The sequence below is a fragment of the Artibeus jamaicensis genome, unplaced genomic scaffold, assembly GCF_021234435.1.
Source record: "Artibeus jamaicensis isolate MK-2021 breed Jamaican fruit bat unplaced genomic scaffold, CSHL_Jam_final scaffold_833, whole genome shotgun sequence".
NCBI lineage: Eukaryota > Metazoa > Chordata > Mammalia > Chiroptera > Phyllostomidae > Artibeus > Artibeus jamaicensis.
Window position 1 is genome coordinate 7828608 of NW_026522056.1, and position 19825 is coordinate 7848432.

The 19825-nt window shown below is 37.7% G+C and overlaps 1 protein-coding gene across 1 annotated transcript in view; it reads right to left on the reverse strand.

Annotated features, from left to right (window-relative positions):
* Positions 1-19825, reverse strand: part of ADAM9 (ADAM metallopeptidase domain 9) — a 104324-nt gene that overhangs the window by 78831 nt on the left and 5668 nt on the right. Inside the window, exons 2-5 of the mRNA XM_037166907.2 lie at positions 13055-13152; positions 10441-10499; positions 5838-5916; positions 535-611 (exon numbers count right to left, since the gene is read on the reverse strand). Of these exons, the coding sequence (XP_037022802.2) occupies positions 535-611; positions 5838-5916; positions 10441-10499; positions 13055-13152 (313 nt within the window). The remainder of the gene's footprint in view (positions 1-534; positions 612-5837; positions 5917-10440; positions 10500-13054; positions 13153-19825) is intronic.

Below are 19825 nucleotides of genomic sequence, written 5' to 3' on the forward strand. Positions count from 1 at the left end.
ATCATAGCCATCTTATGCAGTTGGTCTGAGAAATAAAAGGAATATTTATTAGTTCAGTCAATCATGCAACCAACCGACCAGCAGTGTCATACTGCCCGGCCCTCGGGAAACGTAACTGTAATGTTATTATCATTTCACTTGATATGTGATACAATTTCCCCAAACCTCCGTTTGCTCACCTAAACGTGGAAATAATAAGCCTCTTTTCACAGTCATTATCAGGTAAAAAAGAATATAAGTGAAAATTGTATAAACATAAAGTGTTATACAAATTTTAAGTATATTTTAAATAGCGAAAATTAGTTAGCAGTCTCGAAAATGAGTTTTCTCTTTATATGTTAAAGTTCATCAACTGTAATGTTTATCTAAATAACCATGCCGAGAATGATATCTGAAATATAGCCCTGAAGAACTTCAGCAGTATCCAAGTAAAATCTAATTTTGTTAAGTCCCCCAAATGACCTGATTTGGAAACAGAAAAGTAAAGAAGTACAAAACAGAGGGAAGAAAGAACTAATGAGGAAAATCCCTTACCTGAGTCCCAAGCAGCCAGTAAGAGCAACGGATGAGTGATCAGCTCCCTCCACGTAGCCCCGATAGTGACAGTGATCCTAGAGCATAAACACTGCATTATCTCCAGACACTGTTACATTGCTGAAAATCACCACAGAATTACAGAGCCAACAAAATCATTTAAGGTCAGTAAACTAAAAATGTCATTTATATCATTGGCACCTCATAATATCACCTGGCATTCTTTAGACGATTTCAGATTACCTGCGATCACCCTGTAAGTACAAGAATATTTAGGTGCAATTCTAAAGAATACTAAGTACAAACAGCTCTATTCCAATAACTTTTAAGCCTAGAAGCAGAAAAAGACATTGTCACATTTAACACATTGTATCACCATCAAGCCAAGAAGCAATAGCAGCCAAGTGACAATTAATACAGAAGTGGACCTTGTGATGGGCCAATGACGAAAAGGGGGAAAAGAACTTAGTATGTAGCAAAAAGGACTGATTTTGATCAGGTTATTTTTCTTTTCCTCCTATAGATATACTGATATAGATATATAGATATAGTATAAAATAATATATATTATATTACTTTTATTAGTTACACATTTAGCCATCTTTAAAAACTAAAAAGTTCGTATACTTAATTTTGAGCAAGAAATTGACTAGTGGAAATACAAGCACAATATCATTCACTAATATTTAGATTGTTGTAGTACACAATAAGATCTTCTTATCTTCAAAACAATTACAAAGCACTAAAAAACAAAACAGCCAAAGGTGTGTGGTGGGGGAGAACTAGCCCTACTGACCGCTGAAGCATATCACATGCCTTTATAATGGAAATGGCACAGTACTGGCGGTGTGCTGAGAGACCAACCAGTGAACAGAGTACAAAGTCTCAAAACAGTCCAAGGTACATACAGAACTTTTATGATGAAAGTGGGACCTCAAATCACTGTGGCAAGGATGTACTTTTAATAAATGGTGCTTAGTCCACTGGTTAGACATTTAGAAAAGAATAAAATTAGAGCCATACCTCACACCATACATAAGAATAAACTCCAAATGGATCAAGAATTCGAACATAAAAAATAAAACCATACAAGAACTAAAGGAAAATATGGGTGAATTCCTCTTTAACCTGTGTGTAGAGAAAGAGTTTCTAACTATCACTCAATAGCTACATGCAATAAAAGTGACAATTTTTATGGAGCTATGTAAAACAAAGGGTTTTTTTAATCTTCTACATCAAAATAAACACATACACACAAAAACAAGGTCAAATGATAATTCACAAACTGAGAGAAAATATATAAAAGATAAAGGCTTAATATCCTTAACGTAGTATACAGCACTCTTCAACAATGAAGGGAAAAAATTAAAAACCCAACAAAAAACTGTCCAAATACATGAACAGACCATCTGAAAAGGAGGATATAAAAAATATCATTGCATATATGAAAATATTTTCAACTAACTAATGATAAAGTAAGAACTCATGAGTCTGTACTGATATAAATAAGGAAAAACTCTTCCTTACAGTAGAAAGCACTGACGAAAATATGAAAACACTGATGAAATTAAGAAATCACAATTTTAACAACTATTACAGTAATGATTTAAGCAAATACTAAACGCTAACAGTAGTGGGTAAATATTTGAGAAGTAACAGGATATCCGTATGGTCCCAAAGTATCCAACCGTAACATTAAAAAGTAAGAAGAGTGACTTGACAGAAGAGAACCCTGCCGACCACAGAGCTAACGGCAGCACACACTCACTGACCTGACTGACCTGAAGGCCTGAAAACCACTCCATGTTCCTGCACAAAGTCCGGAACCTGAATCTGATCATGGGTAAACTTCAAACTCAATGGCAAGTCATTTAGCAAAAGGGGGACCATAATAAATGTTGTGAAAGACAAGGAAACATAAGTGTTTCCTAATTAAAGGAAGCTAAAGACACATGACTACTAAATGCAACACATGAAGTTGGATTTTCTTTTTTATTGTATAGCTGTTGATATGAACAAGACTGACTCCATCTTTGCGGCCTTGACTTCTTGTTCGAGTTTTTCATGCTGTGAACTGTGACTAACCTCACTTGAAACGTGAGTTTCAGCCAGCATACTGAAGCCTGTAATTAATGATTATCTGTGGTCTTTAAAATTTTACAATATAACCATAGAAATTTTTGTTGGTAACGAACCAGAATGGCGCGGTAACCAAGATAAATACCACAGTAGGTGCTGGCACCAATTGTAAGAAGCCATCCACCATGCAACCACCAGGAGGCATGGTTTCTGGCACACATCACACTTGCTGTCCCTTTGTCTTGTCCACGATCATCAGTACGTTAGCTAAACCACTCAAAACATTTACTGTTAACAACTGTGGGGTAGGGGAGATTAGCTGCAGAGACTATGGGGCTGCCTTCCACCCTGATCCTGTCCCTGTAAGTAACTTACCCTGCAATAAACTCACATTAGTCTATGCAGCTGCCTGTTTCATTTTTCAGTCTCAAGATACCTTTTTGTTTCGGTGGCCACTACCTTTTCACTCCACCATCAGAACACTAAAAAGGATATTATTGGGATGATAGACCAAAAAAAGTCAATAGTTTATCAATTAGATAATAATATTGCTTCAATGTTAATTTCCTAATTTTGAGAATTGTACTATAGTTATAAAAAAATTCCTTGTTTTTAGGAAAGTTACATTGAAGTATTTAAGACTAAAGAAATACCATGTCTGCAACATATCTTAAAAGGTTCAGGGGGGAAAAAAGGAAAGAAGTGATAAAACAAATGTAGTAAAATGTTAATGTTTCAAGAATCTACATGAAAGTGCACATGCATGTTTTATATTAGTCATGCAAATTTTCCTGTATGTCTATAACTAAAGACTTATATACTAAGCACCACCGGTTGAATTTCAACATTGTACAGCTTGTTCCTGTGTGAGGCAACTTACAACCACTAATGTTTCCCTTCCTAGTGTTCTGTACTTAGAGCTTTGCTACTATCTTCTTCTCACTAGAAGAAAAAAATACCTTCTACTATTACAGATGAAGTAACACGTATGAGAAAGTGATACAGTAACCAAAGCACTCAAACATTAAATATTTCCAGTTTCGACTATAATAATAAAAGCTCTGAAACCATGGTCACTAAATCTACCAACTCGGTGGTATTTTTTAATTACTTTTGGAAACACCCAAGTTACTTTTTTAAAAAACAGCATCATATTTTGTAAGTTTATAAAACATCTAATTAAATTGCATGATGACAGTAAGGAACAAATGGCATAAACGGTTTTGGAAACACACAAAGGCCAATCGAAAAACTCAACCAGTGGGAACAGAAGTAGAGAACAGCGTGTTAGCCCACAAGACACCAGTGAGCCTTGGGCAGTCAACACGCTTTTAGAGAAAACAAAGAGCATCAATTACTGGGGCGGGAGGGGGGATTAATTAGAAGACTTTACTAATGCATTTGTGAGGTGCCCCAAAGTTCTAAGATATAGTAATTTGGAGTTTCACTTCACACAGCAATCTATATAAAGTGGTCATTAAAACTTTCTTTGTGAAAAATGGCCTTGTAGAAGACACTGGTAATGAAAGCCACGTAACATCTTTACAAATTACCTTAAACAACAGAATCATAAGGAAAAGCATTCAAATTTTCTCAGTGTAAATTAACTGCATTTTATGGACAAAAGCATATATCATTATGATATTTGACAATCTAGCCATATGCCAAAAAAATAAAACCAGTAGCAAAGTTTTAATTGATATCTGAAATCTGCAGTCACACTTTCATTTATCTGAACAAGATTCAATAACCAAGAAATAAATGAAAGACTCCATTTATCTTAGTTTGGATTTTTCCAACACCCAGGGAAGCATAATTCCATAATACTTTAAGATAATAGTTCCATAAGTTTCTAACTGAAATCTACTTGTAGCACTTTTAAGCATATATATTTTCAATAATAACAAGTAATGATATTTATTGAGTTAAAATGGTTAAAATGACTTCTAAAAATTTCAAAAATATTAACTCAGTTAAGCCTCCTAATAACTCCATGAAGTTGCAATTAATTATTCCCACTTTAAGGCGAGGACACTAAGGCACAAACAGGTTAAAGTAAACTTGATCAGCTCATAAATGACAGAGCCAAGTTTCAAGTCCAAACAGTGTGCATCTCCAGAACAACAGCAGCAGAAGCCTTTCTGACATCACTGCTTCGGTTGAGTGGCATTAATTAGATGGTCTTTGGCCTCAGGCCAAAGCAATCTCTGGCTGAATCATAGTATGGATGAATGGATGGATGAATGATCTGTAATCTGGTTTATGCTATCTTGTAAATTTAAGCTCCTCTACTGATTTGCTATTAAACAATGAACAAACAGAACATTAAGATAAAAGAATCCGAAAAGGATAGGGTTAAGTCAGCACTCCTTATTTTTTAAAGCACTAATTCATTTTTTATTTAATTAATTAAAGATTAATTACTCTAAAATAAAGGCTTTGCCTCCTATTGATCTGAGGAGTGCTGCGAAAGTGAAAAACTAGCAAAAACAATTCAAGCCAGCAAAACATTACAAAGCTCAGGGGGGAAATTACATGTTTAATGGGAACAAAGACTTCTTGTGAAAACTATTGCAAAAGAAAAAAATATATAATACCTAACTGCCAAAAACATTGTAAAACACTCTCCCTGAATAAAACTAGAAATGTTTATGCTCTGATTAAATAACACATAAACCCAAATGGGTATCTGCCAGTTTTTTTCCAGGTACACTTCGCCAGTTCTGTCCTCAGGAACATTGCTCTCGGATGCAGAGAGTACCACACATCTTTAGGAAAGAATAGTTTTCAGCAAAAAATTGGAATATATGACAGCAAACCAGTGTTTGATCTTTACTACTTACTACTAATGATAAGTCAAGGGTTTAATATGGAAGTAAGATTTTGGACATAGTAAATTTCAGCCAAAAAACCAAATCTTTCAAAATATATCAAATTTTCCCCTTTCATAATCAATAAGGATTATCATTAAATAGAGGATTATTCTCCCACTCTTTAAAAAAACAACACTTGACTCTCCTGAGTACCTGGAGGGCGGTAAGAGATGGTTTAGTTAACGTAAGTGCACCTACCACCCCACCACCCCCAGGACAACTCTGTGTACCACAGTGTCAAAGGTGACCCTTGAATGAGATATGTAACAGTGCTGAGTACCTAAGCAGAAGACACTTTAAAATTATAATCACTTTAAACTCTGTTGTAGGACCAGGAATAAAAGATATTACCTGTATCTCGGGGTAGTCAGAGATCAGGGCCCCTTCCTTGTTGTAGGTATAAACTACAAAATCTTTGGGCAAAAGGTCTCTGGAAGAGGAATAAAACACAGCATTTAAAATTATTTATATACAACTAAGGGTACAACTCAAAAGGCATGACCCCTAGAAGAAATGAGCAGAATAGAAACTTTCATCTGATATGCTGTATTTTAAAGATGGAGCCACCATAAAACTAAACACACCCAGACGTGCCCCTGAGAGCACCTGCCTCGCTCCCTCACCAAAATGTTAAACTGCATGTTTGTGCTAATGGTTCTAAAATGCTGGTTACAAAAAATAATGACATTAACGCAAACAATGCCCTTAAATTTCTCTGCAACATCTCATAGGAAAAGCACAGATTGGGTTATACAGTACATTATATTTCTAGAAGGAAAATAGTACTTTTACTCTTTTCTAAAAGCCTCGCATAAACAAGAAGCACTTGTTGCCTTCACCTCCTGTGTACAGAAGCAAAATATGTCAGTTGTTGGAGGAAACAAGTATTGCTGGTGCCTGAAGCTTCCCTGCATGTTAAGGGTGCTCAGTGGTGTAACCCACACGTGTAAAGGGTTCTCTTTGTTAAAGAAAAAATATTCACTGACGCTTGTTAAAGATGACAAGGCAGACTTGTATTCAGGTATAGGGACCACTGCAGGAGAATGTCAGAGTGGGGCAGAGATATCAGGTTCAACTCCAAATGCAGCATGGGCCAGTAGGAATTGACAGATAAAGAGCTGGGTGGGGGTCAGTAGAAAGAAAACGACTAGGAAGAAACATCAAGGGGTGAGAAAGGCTCTGGCTAAACCGGCCTGACAGACCTGAGGGTGGTAGAGATGAGGAACCTGTTCAGACACCCAGAGTGATCAGGTAACACGGGGAAGGGGGGTCGTTCTTGCTAAAACTGGATTCCACAAGGAAGTGCACCAGTGTGCCCAGGAGAAGGTTCAGGACCCTGACTGAAGTTCCGCAGAACTGGAGGAGCTCCATTCTCAGCCCCTCCTTATCTCCAGGGCTTAAGGACTAGTCAGGGATGCCAGGAGCTAGCAAGTGATTTATACTGCACTGTTTATGGTTCCAAACTTTCTAAACTCCCCAGAAGGCATCCAGGACCAGTTTATCTATATTGTTTAAAGCTGGGTGGATTGATGGTTTGCATGCACTATAACCAGCCAAAAAGCCTGACTTTAGCTATGTGACTAATGTAGCATAAAAGACCCTCTTAACACTTGTGCCTGGGCTCCCCTGCAAATGTGATGCTTCACACGTCTCAGTGTTTTGCGATCTGAAGACAAGACACTTCTCTGAGTGGGGTCAATACATGGCTCTTCCACCACCCCTGACAAGGGCTGGCCAGGCAGCCCCTGGCCAGAAGGAATGTGTGTTGTTTTGGGAATGGATTGTAAGTAACTCCCTCCTTATCTCCTTTTTGGAGTGCTTTCTGGTCCTGTGACTGCTTCTTGACCATCTCCTCCTGCACGTACACAATGATGTAATGTAGCTCCAGGCCACACGTAGATTTGTGCAACCTGGACCTATACTGTCTTTGTCTGGCTGGGACTCCTTATAACGAGCCTCAGATGGGAGGAGGTGCGGCCTCTCTTGCACCCCGCTGGTGCACTCCCCTGTAATATGAGTAATAAATGGCATGTACACATCTGCTAGTCCTCGGGTGGTTTCTTCAAAATATCACAAACACTTTCAGCAGCTTCCCAGCCTGGGGCTCCTGTGCTACACCGGGCAACTGAGAAAGGACCGTGGCGGGCTCTGCCCGGAAGTCTCTGAACCTCTTACTGATTGGTTGCCCTTTCTTTTTCCTGATGCACTTCTCTTTTACATTCATTAAAGTCTACTGGGCTGAGCTTGGGAGTAGCCTGTGGAGTCTTGAGTCCTTTCAATTATCCAACCCTGTTCAGTCATTGCACCATCTCCCCTTCCCTCCCCCTCCCCCACACATACACACCCCCTTGGTTCCCTCTTGCAGAAAATTTGAAAAGAACACACTGGAGATACCTGGCTTTGTTCTGCCCTTCTTCCTCTTTGGAAATCACTGCCCACCCAGTGACACCTTCTCCAGAAGGCTCACCAGCATGCAGCACTGACCATGAACAACTAAATCTGCCTACTAATACTGGTTCAGGATTCCTAGGTCCATCAGGTTCTTGTTCTAAGCTGAATCCCCCGAACCAGCCTATATCAGTAATGAAAGGGATGTTTTAACCTCCTGTTTAACTTACCTTCCTATTTTATTTTTATATTTGTTCAGCACAGGCAGAGAAAAGGTGTGCTGCATTCTTTTCTACAACCCCAGCCTCTGATTATGCACACTCCTCTTCAAGGAGGGTTCACAGCTCTAACCAAATTCTCAAGGGATTTGTGACCTCAAAAAACTTAAGACCATAATTCTAGAGGCAATGGGAAGAAAAATAAGCATTTGCTCAAATACAGTCACTCTTGCACTGAACTTCATAATTTCCCCATTACTAGAGAAAGTCTACCTGAGTCATTTTATTATAGGCTACCTATCCTAACTTCTTTTCATTAGTGATCACTAGATTTAATGACCACCAATTTTCCCACCAATTCAAGAAGTATTAGCAATGCAGACTATACATAGTATATATAATCATTATATCATTAGACTTCATTAGACTTTAGGTTAAAAAACTTGGACTTGCACCCCAGCTTGAACATGTACAAACTAAGTGATACTGAGCAAGTCACCTAACCTTCCTGAACCTCAGAATTCTTATGAATAAAGTGAGGAAAACAGACACTACTCTACAATGAAGTTGTTATGACAATAGAACAAATGAAATAAAAGTTATGAAAATGCTTTATAAACTGAAAACTTTGCAAACATAAGGAACTAAAATATTGTATTAATCTACATCTCCTTGTACAAAGGAAGAGGTGGAGAAAATATTAAGACCTATAACACTGCTATATATATTGACATCATTATATAGGGGTCAGGTAGGATCTCTCAGGAGTTTGGTGAGACTGAGATAAATAATGCACTTAAAAGTACCTGGCACAGTGCCTAGGATATAGAAAATGTTTAATAAATGTTAACGTCTATCAAATACAGCGGCTTCGAAAGACCTCTTTGTCTGAATGTATTTGTCACACTGCCTGAAATTCTGTCAGGGAAACTCAGGCCCTTTGACTCAGCCTCTTCGTCTGAAGTGAAAAGTGTTACCAAATGGGAGGGTGCACACAAATCAGCTGGAAAACTTGTTAAAACACAGACTGCCGCCGTGACGTCGCCCCAAATTCTGATTCATTCTAGCACCGGACCTGAGGATTTGCACTTCTAACAAACTCCCAGGTGCAGCTGCTGGTTCCAAGACAGCACCTGGAAAAATACCGTATTTTTCATACTGTAAGATGCACTCCCCCACAAATTTGGGAGGGGTGGGGGGGGTGTTTTATAGTCCGAATGCAGCTTACCTGGCTCACTGGGGTGGGGAGAAGTGGCCTACATTATTTACGTTATGAAATATTTTAACACATTTTTTTGCTTCAAAATTTTTTTCCTATTTTCCTCCTCTAAAACCTAGCTGTGTCTTATGGTCCAGTGTGTCTTACTGCCTGAAAAATTTGGTACTTCTTTAGACAGGAGCACTTTACATCCCATCATTCACACCTTAGTATAAATGAGTTTCTTAGGTGGCTCTTTTTTCTGGGATCTCTCACTAAAGATACTGGAAATTTTGCTCCATGAGAAAAGGGAGAGAGGGGTCAAAAAAGGCCACGGAAAAGTGGAGAGCTCGGCACAGTGAGAAACCTAGCGTTTCAGAAAGGCAGCAGAACGGGCCAGATTACCCAAGTGGGAACAGGTGAAAATATGCCAAAAGAAGGAGAAAACATTAAAACAGGGAGGTGAGAGACTACTGTTATGGAAGGAATCTTTGTACTCCCACTTCCCAATATCCATACCTTGAAGCCCTAACTCCCGGTGTGGCTGCGTTTGCAGATAAAGCCAGTAAGGAGGTAATTACAGCTGAATGAGGCCCTAAGTGTGCAGCCCTAAGCCAACAGAATGAGTGTCCTTATCAGAAGAGACACCAGAGCGCTTGCTGCTCCCCCACCCCCAACCCCACACGCACACACACAGGGAGAGGGCATGGTAGCACACACGGAGATGTCCCTGTGCAAGCCACATGGACAGCCCTCACCACATAGCAATCTTGCTGGCACCTTGAACTTGGACCTCCAACCTCCAGAGCTCTGATGAATACATAAATTTCTGTTGTTAAGTCTGTGGTACTTTGTTATGGCAACTCCAGCAGATTAATAAAACTACTAAAGAATTCTTTACCCTGATCGGTTGTTCCTTGGGTTGATAACAATTAAAAAGTTTTCTTCTTAAATGCAATTTTCTCTTACTTTAACTATTTTCCCTTGCTCTCTTGTCAATGGAAATATAAAATAATATGGCTTTTTCCAAACTTGTACTGTTATTATCCTCAGTTTTTATCAATCTACTAAACAACATCTAACTAGAAAATAAACCTATACATTACTGAAACAAAATTACTGACAAGCCAGAGCAAATTAAATTTCTTACTTATTCCTTTCCAGGTGAATAATATGTTCTTTTCCTTCAGCGTGAATGACATAAGATACCTAAATGTACAAAAAAGGAGAAAAGAACAATAAAACACCATCTTATAAATTACTTTCCAACAAGTATTTACAAGACATGGAAAACTCCAGCCTCCATTAAAATAATTAGGTGCTGACTAAAGTTGTTTCACAGGAAAAACTTACAGCTGCTCTTAAACAATAGAAAATATTCTGACCATCCCTGCTTTCCATTAATAGCCTATTATAGAAAATTGCCTGCATATTTATTTAAACTCTTCTTAAATTCATTATAGAACTGAGCTGAAACTTCAGGAATTACTTCTGTACAGTCCATCCATGTATTACTTAAACACTATAAAGTAGTTCTTCCTTTTGTTTCAATGAAATAAACTTAGTTTCATGAAATTATCCCTAGTTCTAGTTATCTAAAAGTTGAAACGAAGTACATCCACCCACAATTCTGTATCTTCACACGACTTACCACATTGCATCAATTCTAAAACACATTTCCCCCCACAAATGAACATCTCTGAATTCAGGATGCATCCTACAAAGGCACAGGAGTCTGACTGGTAGCACTCTGCTTCTTTCTTAATCAGGGGTACATTAAATGAGAGCAGGCTTTACCATAAATGGCATCTCGGAGTCAATGAAGTGACATAAGGTGACATGCACTTACACATCCTCAATCTCAAGCGATCCTCTTCTCTACCTCAAACAACTCTGAAACAGCTTCCCCGGCAACTCATCAGTTCATTAGCCAGAAATGTTTAATGTGCTCACTAGAACCAGGAGATCCAACTTGCCTTAACTCTTTAACAAAAGAGACCATCATGGAAAAACTCAACACGTAATGCCATGTGAAGTGTCCTCCAATTTCCCCCACTGTGTCTGGACTCTAAGTTAATATCTTGCCAAGAAATAGCATGATTTTCCTCTCCAGGGGCACATCGACATCTGATTCCCAGGCCAGGATCCCAGATCCTGGCATTCCACTTCCACATCCTGAGTGGGAGCCTGAGAAGCCTTTGTGATCTTCCTGGATCTCCACTGAGGCATCAAAAACACCAAGCTCCTCCCATCACCCCAGCTTTGGCATGTGCCTTTCTATCCTTTCTGCTCTTGGCCAATCATCTGATATAAAAACATCACTGTCATCTCCTCTGAGAAGAATTCTGAGAGTCAAAACTCTTTCGTGATACTCTATTCTTTCCCCAAATATCTGCCTGGATTGCTCATCCCCCTCCTTCTGGTCTTCATTCATGGGTGACCTTCTCAGTACCCAAGCTGTACTGCTAAAAAAACACAAACCATCCTTCTCCACCCCACCCCTATTTCTACATTCCTTATTCCCCTTCCTGCTTTTGATTTTCTTCAGAGCACTTATTACCACCTTAACAAGCACTCTGTATTATTAATCTATATTACTTGTTTATATTTTCTCGCCCCCTAAAGTGGAAGCTCCATAAGGGGCACGGACTTTTGTCTGTTTCATTCCCCGCCATACCCCCCCATGCCCAAACAGTGCTTCCCCTTCTTCAAATACCTATAGGGGCACATGAATGAAGTTTATTATGATCGCAAGTACTCTGTGTGCAGTACTGACAAAGATACGATCAGAGACACAATAAAAAAGACAACATAGTCCCTATGCTAGTTAAGAAAGAGAGAAAAATAATGAAGCAAGCACAAAATAACCCCATTCTAAGGCAACAAAAAAATCAAATGGTAGGATGCCCGATTCAAAAAAAAACCAAGCAAACATTATAAATTGTTCCACTGGAAGAAGATCTTAGACTCATGTATTTCTTACTTATAGAGGAAAAATGAAAGGCTGAAACTAAAAGCTCCTGGATCTAAACTCCAGTGTTCTTTTTACTATGCCCAGTCCCCAAACAAGTACAAGGTGTCTTATATTTATAAATGTATCAGCAATTCAGTGGGAATAAACTCTATGCTTCATTATCTGTTCCTGTTAAATGGTAATAGGGTTAAATTATAATTCTACAAAGTTAAAGAGTTTGAAAAATCAGTTTTAGCCCAAACAGTTTGTTTAGAGTAAGACAAAATAGTATAAAAAAGTATTTCTGTGCATTGGTTACCCCCTTAATATCAGAGTATGTTTCTTCCAATATAGAGATAAAACTTACTTTTGATTAAACATTCCCAATATGAAATATATGCATGGAATATACTACTATTCTCCAATGTCTAGGAAAATACAATATGAAGTATTTTACCAATCACAAACTAAAAGAGAGGTTACTTATTATTATTACAAGATCATTGTAAGTATCAGCTGTCAGTTAAGGGTTAGGCGTCTGTGTAATCAGCTTCCTACCCTGGTCCTAGAATTTTTTTTAACCATTTCATTCTGTTATGTTTCAAGTTGACCATTTTGTCTTTAAAAAAAGATACCAAGGATCAATATGTCACTTTTACTAGAGTAACATCCAATAAATATCAGTGCCATATGCATGGTTCTATACTAACTTTTGACCTATATTTACTCACTGAATCAATCATTACTGAAAATAACACTCCTGTCCTTAAAAACACTAAAATACATACATATTTCTCAAGAGACAACTTACCTGTTTTGAATAGGGCCTACGGGCTTCTCTTCGTTCTCTAGTTAATCTCCAAGGAGTTATAATTTCATAAGAAGAGAGATGTGAGGTCTGTTGAAAGCCTACAGAAAAGGGAATAACAAATATAAAAAGTGAACCAAAAAAGAATACTACGTAATACCAAAATATAATGGAATTCAAAAGCTAAATGCTCATATCAGAAAACTCATTTGATTCAACATAGTGCTGGAAGTTCTAGCCACAGCAATCAGACAAGAAAAAGAAATAAAAGGCATCCCAATCGGAAACGAGGAACTGTGATTGCTTATAGACAACATAATAGTGTACATAGAAAACCCTAGTCTGCACAAAAAACTACTCGACCTGATAAGTGAATGTGGCAAAATAGCAGGATACAAAGTTAATATTCAGACATTGAGGGTATTTTTGTACACTAACAATGAAATATCAAAAAGAGAAACTAGGACAAAAATTCCATTTACTATAGCAGCAAGAAAAATAAAGTACTAGGAAGAAACTTAACCAAGGAAATGAAAGACTTGTACTCAGAAAATTATCAAACACTTAAGAAAAAAAATTTAAAAGATACAAATAAATGGAAACACATACCATGTTCATGGAATGGAAGAATTAACATCATCAAAATGTTTACCACCCAAAGCAATCTATAGATTCAACACAATTCCTATTAAAATACCAATGGCATATTTCACAGATCCAGAACAAATATTTCAAAAATTTATATGGAACCAAAAAGACCCTATATAGCCTCAGCAATTATGAGAAAGAAAACCACAGTAGGAGGGATCACAAACTGGATGGCAAACTATACTACAAGGCTACTGTAATCAAAACAGTCTGGTACTGGCATAAGAACAGACACATAAATCAGTGGAACAGAATAGAGAGCCCGCAAATAAACCCATGTCTCTATGGTCAATGAATATTCAACAAAGGGGGCAGAAGCATACAATGGAGTAAAAATAGCCTCTTTAACAAATGGTGTTGGCAGAACTGGACTGGTACATGCAAAAAAATAAAATTTGATCACCAACTTATACCATACACCAGAATAAATTCAAAATGGATGAAAGACTTAAACGGCATAACACCATGAAAGTCCTAGAGGAAAACATAGGCAGGAAAATTTCAGATATCCCATGTAGCAATATTTGTGCCAATAGATCTCCTAGCGCAAGAGAATTAAAAGAAAAAATAAACAAATGGGACTACATCAAATTAATAGGCTTCTGCATGGCTAAAGAAACCATCATTAAATGAAAAGGGAACCAACTATATAGGAGAATATTTGCCAATAATACATAAGACAAAGGTTTGACCTCCAAAATATATAAAAAACTTCTACGACTCAATGCCAGGAAATAACAATCCAACTAGAAAATGGACAAAACACCTGAACAGACACTTCTTCAAGGAGAACATGCAGATGGCCACAGACATGCAAAAAGATGCTCAGCATCACTAGCCATCAGAGAGATGCAAATTAAAACCACAATGAGATACCACCTCACACTGGTGAGAATGGCCATCATTAATAAATCAACAAACAACAAGTGCTGGTGAGGATATAGAGGAAAGGGAACCCTAGTGCACTGTTGGTGGGAATGCAGACTGGCGCAGCCTCTGTGGAAAACAGAATGTAATTTCCTCAAAGAAGTAAAAATTGAACTGCCTTTTGACCCAGTGATTCCACTGCTGGAAATATACCCTAATCCAAAATCACCAAAAGAACTTATGCACCCCTATGTTCATAGCAGTGCTATTTACAATAGCCCAGCGTGGAAGCAGCTTAAGTGCCCATCAATAAATGAGCGGATCAAAAAACTGTGTTACATTTACCCGATAGAATACTATGCAGCAGAAAGAAAGAAGAAACATGTACCTTTCACAGCAGCACGGATGCCACTAGAGAATATTATACTAAGTGAAAAAATAAGCCAGCCAGTGAAAGGCAAATACCATATGATCTCACCTATAAGATCATGTGGTATGGAACAAAATAAACTAATGAGCAGAACAGAACCAGGGGCATGGAAACATAGAGCAGACTGACAGCAACCAGAGAGCAGAGGGGAGGGGGATAAGGGTGGAAATAAGGAGAAGGGGCTAGTCAAAGAACATGTACGAATGATCGATGGACATGGACAACAGTGTGGGAATTGAATGTGGGAGCAGGGGGGTGGGCTGGGTAAAGAAGGCAAAGAGGGAAAAATTGGGACAACTGTAGTAGAATAATAATAAAAAACTTTTAAAAACCTCATTTGACATTTCCATATTAAAACATACACACACACACACACTTGTACATGCAAATAGCAATACACTACATAAATGTAAGGGGAAAATGAATTTCCAAAAAAGAATGTCCATCTTTATCCAAATAGTCGATGCACAACAATCATTTTCAAACAATTTTTAACTATAAATCCTAACGCTTTCTCTCAAATAAAATCTTAGGATGTAAACACACACACACACAAGACCTGCTTTGGAGGGGAAATGGGTGTGACAGAGGCATCCCCCCACCTCCCATTCTCCACCCTCACCCAGCATAAATGACATTTCCACCCTCAGACAGTACTGGAACACTTACACAGTGGACAAGGACAGTAGGAGGGAAAAGTTACTTTTAATGCCTTGTGGATTAACTCTAATAAACACAACAATGTAGCCATTATGGCAAATGAAATTAATGCCATTTAATCTATCCTAAGAAAATTAACTTCAGATAGAATTTATTAACAGTGAAGAAAAAACCACTCATGAAGATTTACTCCCAATTTCAATCCTACTCAGTCTACCATACAGCGGAATCGTATGTAAGTGAGACTTGGGTTCTAGAGTCATCGCTTGGGCAAAAAGTGAGTAGGACTGAAATTGGCCACGCAAATTCCTCAGGAGGAGACCCCACGTTAGAGTCGGAGACACAGCCTGTCCATACATCCAGCAGATCTATTCTTCCGCATCACTGAGATGACCTATCAAGTCTTTCAGTGAACCCGATGAAGGAGATGGTCACAGTCTAAGGTCCATGGATGAAAACTCTATACAATAATCTCTACAGGCCAAAACCACATTCAGTATGAAGAGGCCCAAGTCTAGCACACACCAACAGAAAGACTAAGGGAAGAAGAGAGATGCAAATTTCACTCAACAGATCGATTTAGGAAATAGATTCATTAAGTGGAATTTGATAAATTAAAAGAGGCCTATAAATATATGGACCTGTGTAGATCCTAGTTCAATTAAATCAACAGGGAAAAACAAATTCTGAGACAATCAGGGAAATTTTAACACTGCACAGATATTTAACGATCTTCAGGAATTAGTGTTAGTTTTTTAAGTGTAATAAGCATGTTGTGGGTAAAATTTCCCTTTAGAAATTCTCATGTCTTAGAGACTCATTCCTAATATTCGAGGGCAAAATTGTTGTCTAACAGGATGTCCAACCTGCAGCCCCCAGGGCCAAATGGAGCCCAGGATGGCTATGAATGTGTTCCAACACAAAATCATAAATTTACTTAAAACATTATGAGACTTTTCGTGTGATTACGTGTTTCACTGTACTTAATGTGCAGCCCAAGACAGCCCTCCTTCTTCCAGTGTAGGCCAGAGACGCCAAAAGGTTGGACACCCTGGTCTAGGATTTGCAACAAAATAATCAAGAGTGTGTTTGAGGGAGAAGATGCAAATGAAATTATATTAAAACTGGGTAATGAGTCCACAGGAGTTCATTACTCTTCTCTCTACTGTTTTGTATGTCTCATATTTTCTACAATAAAATAATCATTTTTAAGTAGTTATCTATAGGGAGAGGGACAAGAGACTTTTATTTTTCACTGTATAAAACTTTGAATTATAGTGTTCATGAAATATTGTACCATGTGTTATATGAGACTATAGAATGTGTCATAAATAAACATGTAAATATCAGGTAAATATACCAAACTTATTTAAAGTAGTTACTATGATGGAATAAAACCAGGAAGTACTAAGGTAAGGATTTGGACTTTATTTCCTGCACTCTGATACGTCTGCAGTGTTTGAATTTGTTTTTATAATAAGCATGTATTTTCCAACCCCTGTATTACTTTTAAAATTAAAATTGTAAAAAAAAGAGTGTTTCTTCAATAAAAAGCATAAACTATTTAAACACTCTGATTACATAAGTATCTCTCAACAGCTCCTTCCCTTCCATCAGCCTTAACCTCATATCAAGGCTGCTACAACACCTTCATCCCTGGTCTCCTTTCCCCCACAATCCCCCTCTTTGGGTCCAATCCACATGTTCATTCACTCAGTAATGGCCTTATGCCCCTCAGATTTCTGAAAACAGAGATTAAAATGAAGTATTTACATCAAACTTTCCCTAAGATAACACTGTACATGTATAAAAATGTCTACAACTTTGTCTAGCTTGGGATTTTAAAAGATGCAGTATAAATAGGAAAACATGAATTGTATCATATGCAATACAGTCATGTCATACTAACAGTTTTCAAACTCTTTACCCACCAATCCCTTATGGCTTTATAATATGTATAATATGGCTGCATGTATACGATGTATACTATGTATACTATGTATATGTGGCTGCAGATCATTACATAAAAACACCAGAAATGGTCGAAAATAAAATGCTCACAAAAGCAATCATGGGCTACTCCAAGGCATATTTATGACATACTATGATAAAACATTCAGCTTTTTGGAGCTGTCAATTGGGAACCATGTCAAAAGAAACCCATGACCTGAATAGATGCAGGCTTCAAATTGCTGGGTAGAAATATCCTTTAGTCCTGAATTAACTGAGCTACGGGACTATTTCTTCACCCAGAATAAATCCTTCAAGTTTCTCGATTTTCTAAAAACACGAATTTCAACATTTCCTTAGTCATTTCATTCTGGATCACAGTGATCCACCCAACTACTAGGGCAGTCACTCTAGAGATGCGGGCAGGAATAGGTGGCAGAAATAAAGCGCTTTCTGTAGGCAACAGATTGGAAGCTCTGTGTGAGACAAACGTAAATCAACGTAAATCATCCGGTGCATCATTACAGACGAGGATATGCATGACTCATTGCAAGGATGTGATTCATTAACTGAATCATTACAGACAAGGATATGTATGCTAATATACCCGGACAGCTGTTAATGATAGAAGCTCAACAATATGGAACTAAACTGAAAGTTCTTTATCCCAACTTAAAAGCAAAGACCACAGAGAAAAAGAAATTCTCGGCAAAAGGAACTACAAAAGAGCAGCCAGATAGTTCATCAGCTCTCACTCTGAAACAGGGTGACTTCATAAGTCACACAGCTGGTTTCAGGCAGTGAAACTATTTGCCAAAACTAGCTCTTTTATACAGATTGCTAACAAAGAAAAAAGTCCAATATAGGAATAAAAGCACAATTCTTGTTTTGGGGGGGTGAAAACACAATTAATCATTTATTTTAAAAGACTTTCAAAACTATAGCACCCAAAAATAACTTGTATATGTAACAGCTGTTATTATGCTATCAACTTCTTGGTTTTAAAATCCAAGGATCTACTTTCTGAGTGGCATAAGGAATCTAAAACATAAGAAATGTACACTAGTTGTACAGAAATACTCCCTCCTATATTTTTTCAAAGTTTATTTCTTCATTTCTAGTTCTGGTTTCTTTTTTTTTTTTTTTTTTCTTCTTCGTACCTTGCGTAGATTTTTCAGTTCCCCCCCTTTTTAAAATTCCAAATAGCAGCACTTTCTCCTGGGAACAAAAATGACATATTTCACATGTTACTATAAGGAAAGTGCATTAACATTCTTTATATAAAGCTTCAACCACAACAATATTAACATCTGGGACCAGAAAATTCTTGGGGTGGGCGGTTTCCTGCGCAAAGTAGGAAGTTCAGTAGTATCCTTCGCCTCTACCCACTAAATGCCAGATGCACCACTCGTGTGACAACTAAATATATCTCCCAGGTGCCTTCTGGGGGGTGTAGTCCACAGTGAAATAAAAATCTTAAATCCAATCAAGTCCATAGAGAATATATGCTGTTATAATAGAATCTGACAGACTAAACATAGGGTCAAAAATCAAGCTACTAGAAAACACACTGGAGATAAAATTAAGAGTTGAAACATGAAAATTAAAGTGTCTTAAACCCAGGAAAAGGTGTTTAGTTTCACTTCTTCCTCTAACTCAGCGATTCTCAACCCCTTTTCCCTCACAGCACACATGAACTAATTACAAAACTCTGTGGCACACCAAAAGTATCTATTTTGGCTGATCTGGCAAAAAATAGGTATAATTTTTATACATTCACACTGGACAGCTATTGCTGTGTTGGCTGTTGTCTTTTTTTTTTTTTGACAATCTAAAGGAAAAGAGGTGAGTGCCCCTGACTAAACAGTCAGGAATTGTGTATTTTAAAAATCCTTATGGCACACCGTTGAAAATTCAGCTCCGTAGATATTTTTATGTTCTGTTTTGGAGAGAGTCCAAGTATATGTTTCATAACAGTAACTGTAGCAAAGGAAACAAGTAAAAAGAATTCCACCTAATTGCAAAGCAAACAAATGTGAACCCTGAGTCATGGGCTTTTCAGCTTTTCTCCTTTCCTCCCCACCTGTAATGTAAACAAATAGCCACCTTGAAGTACTTTCACTGTAGAAAGTAAACCTGGGTTCCCCATAAAAGATGAAAAGGTAATTCTGTTGTCCAAGTTAGTTCTTGAAAAGAAATTGTTGTAGTTAGATCCATAA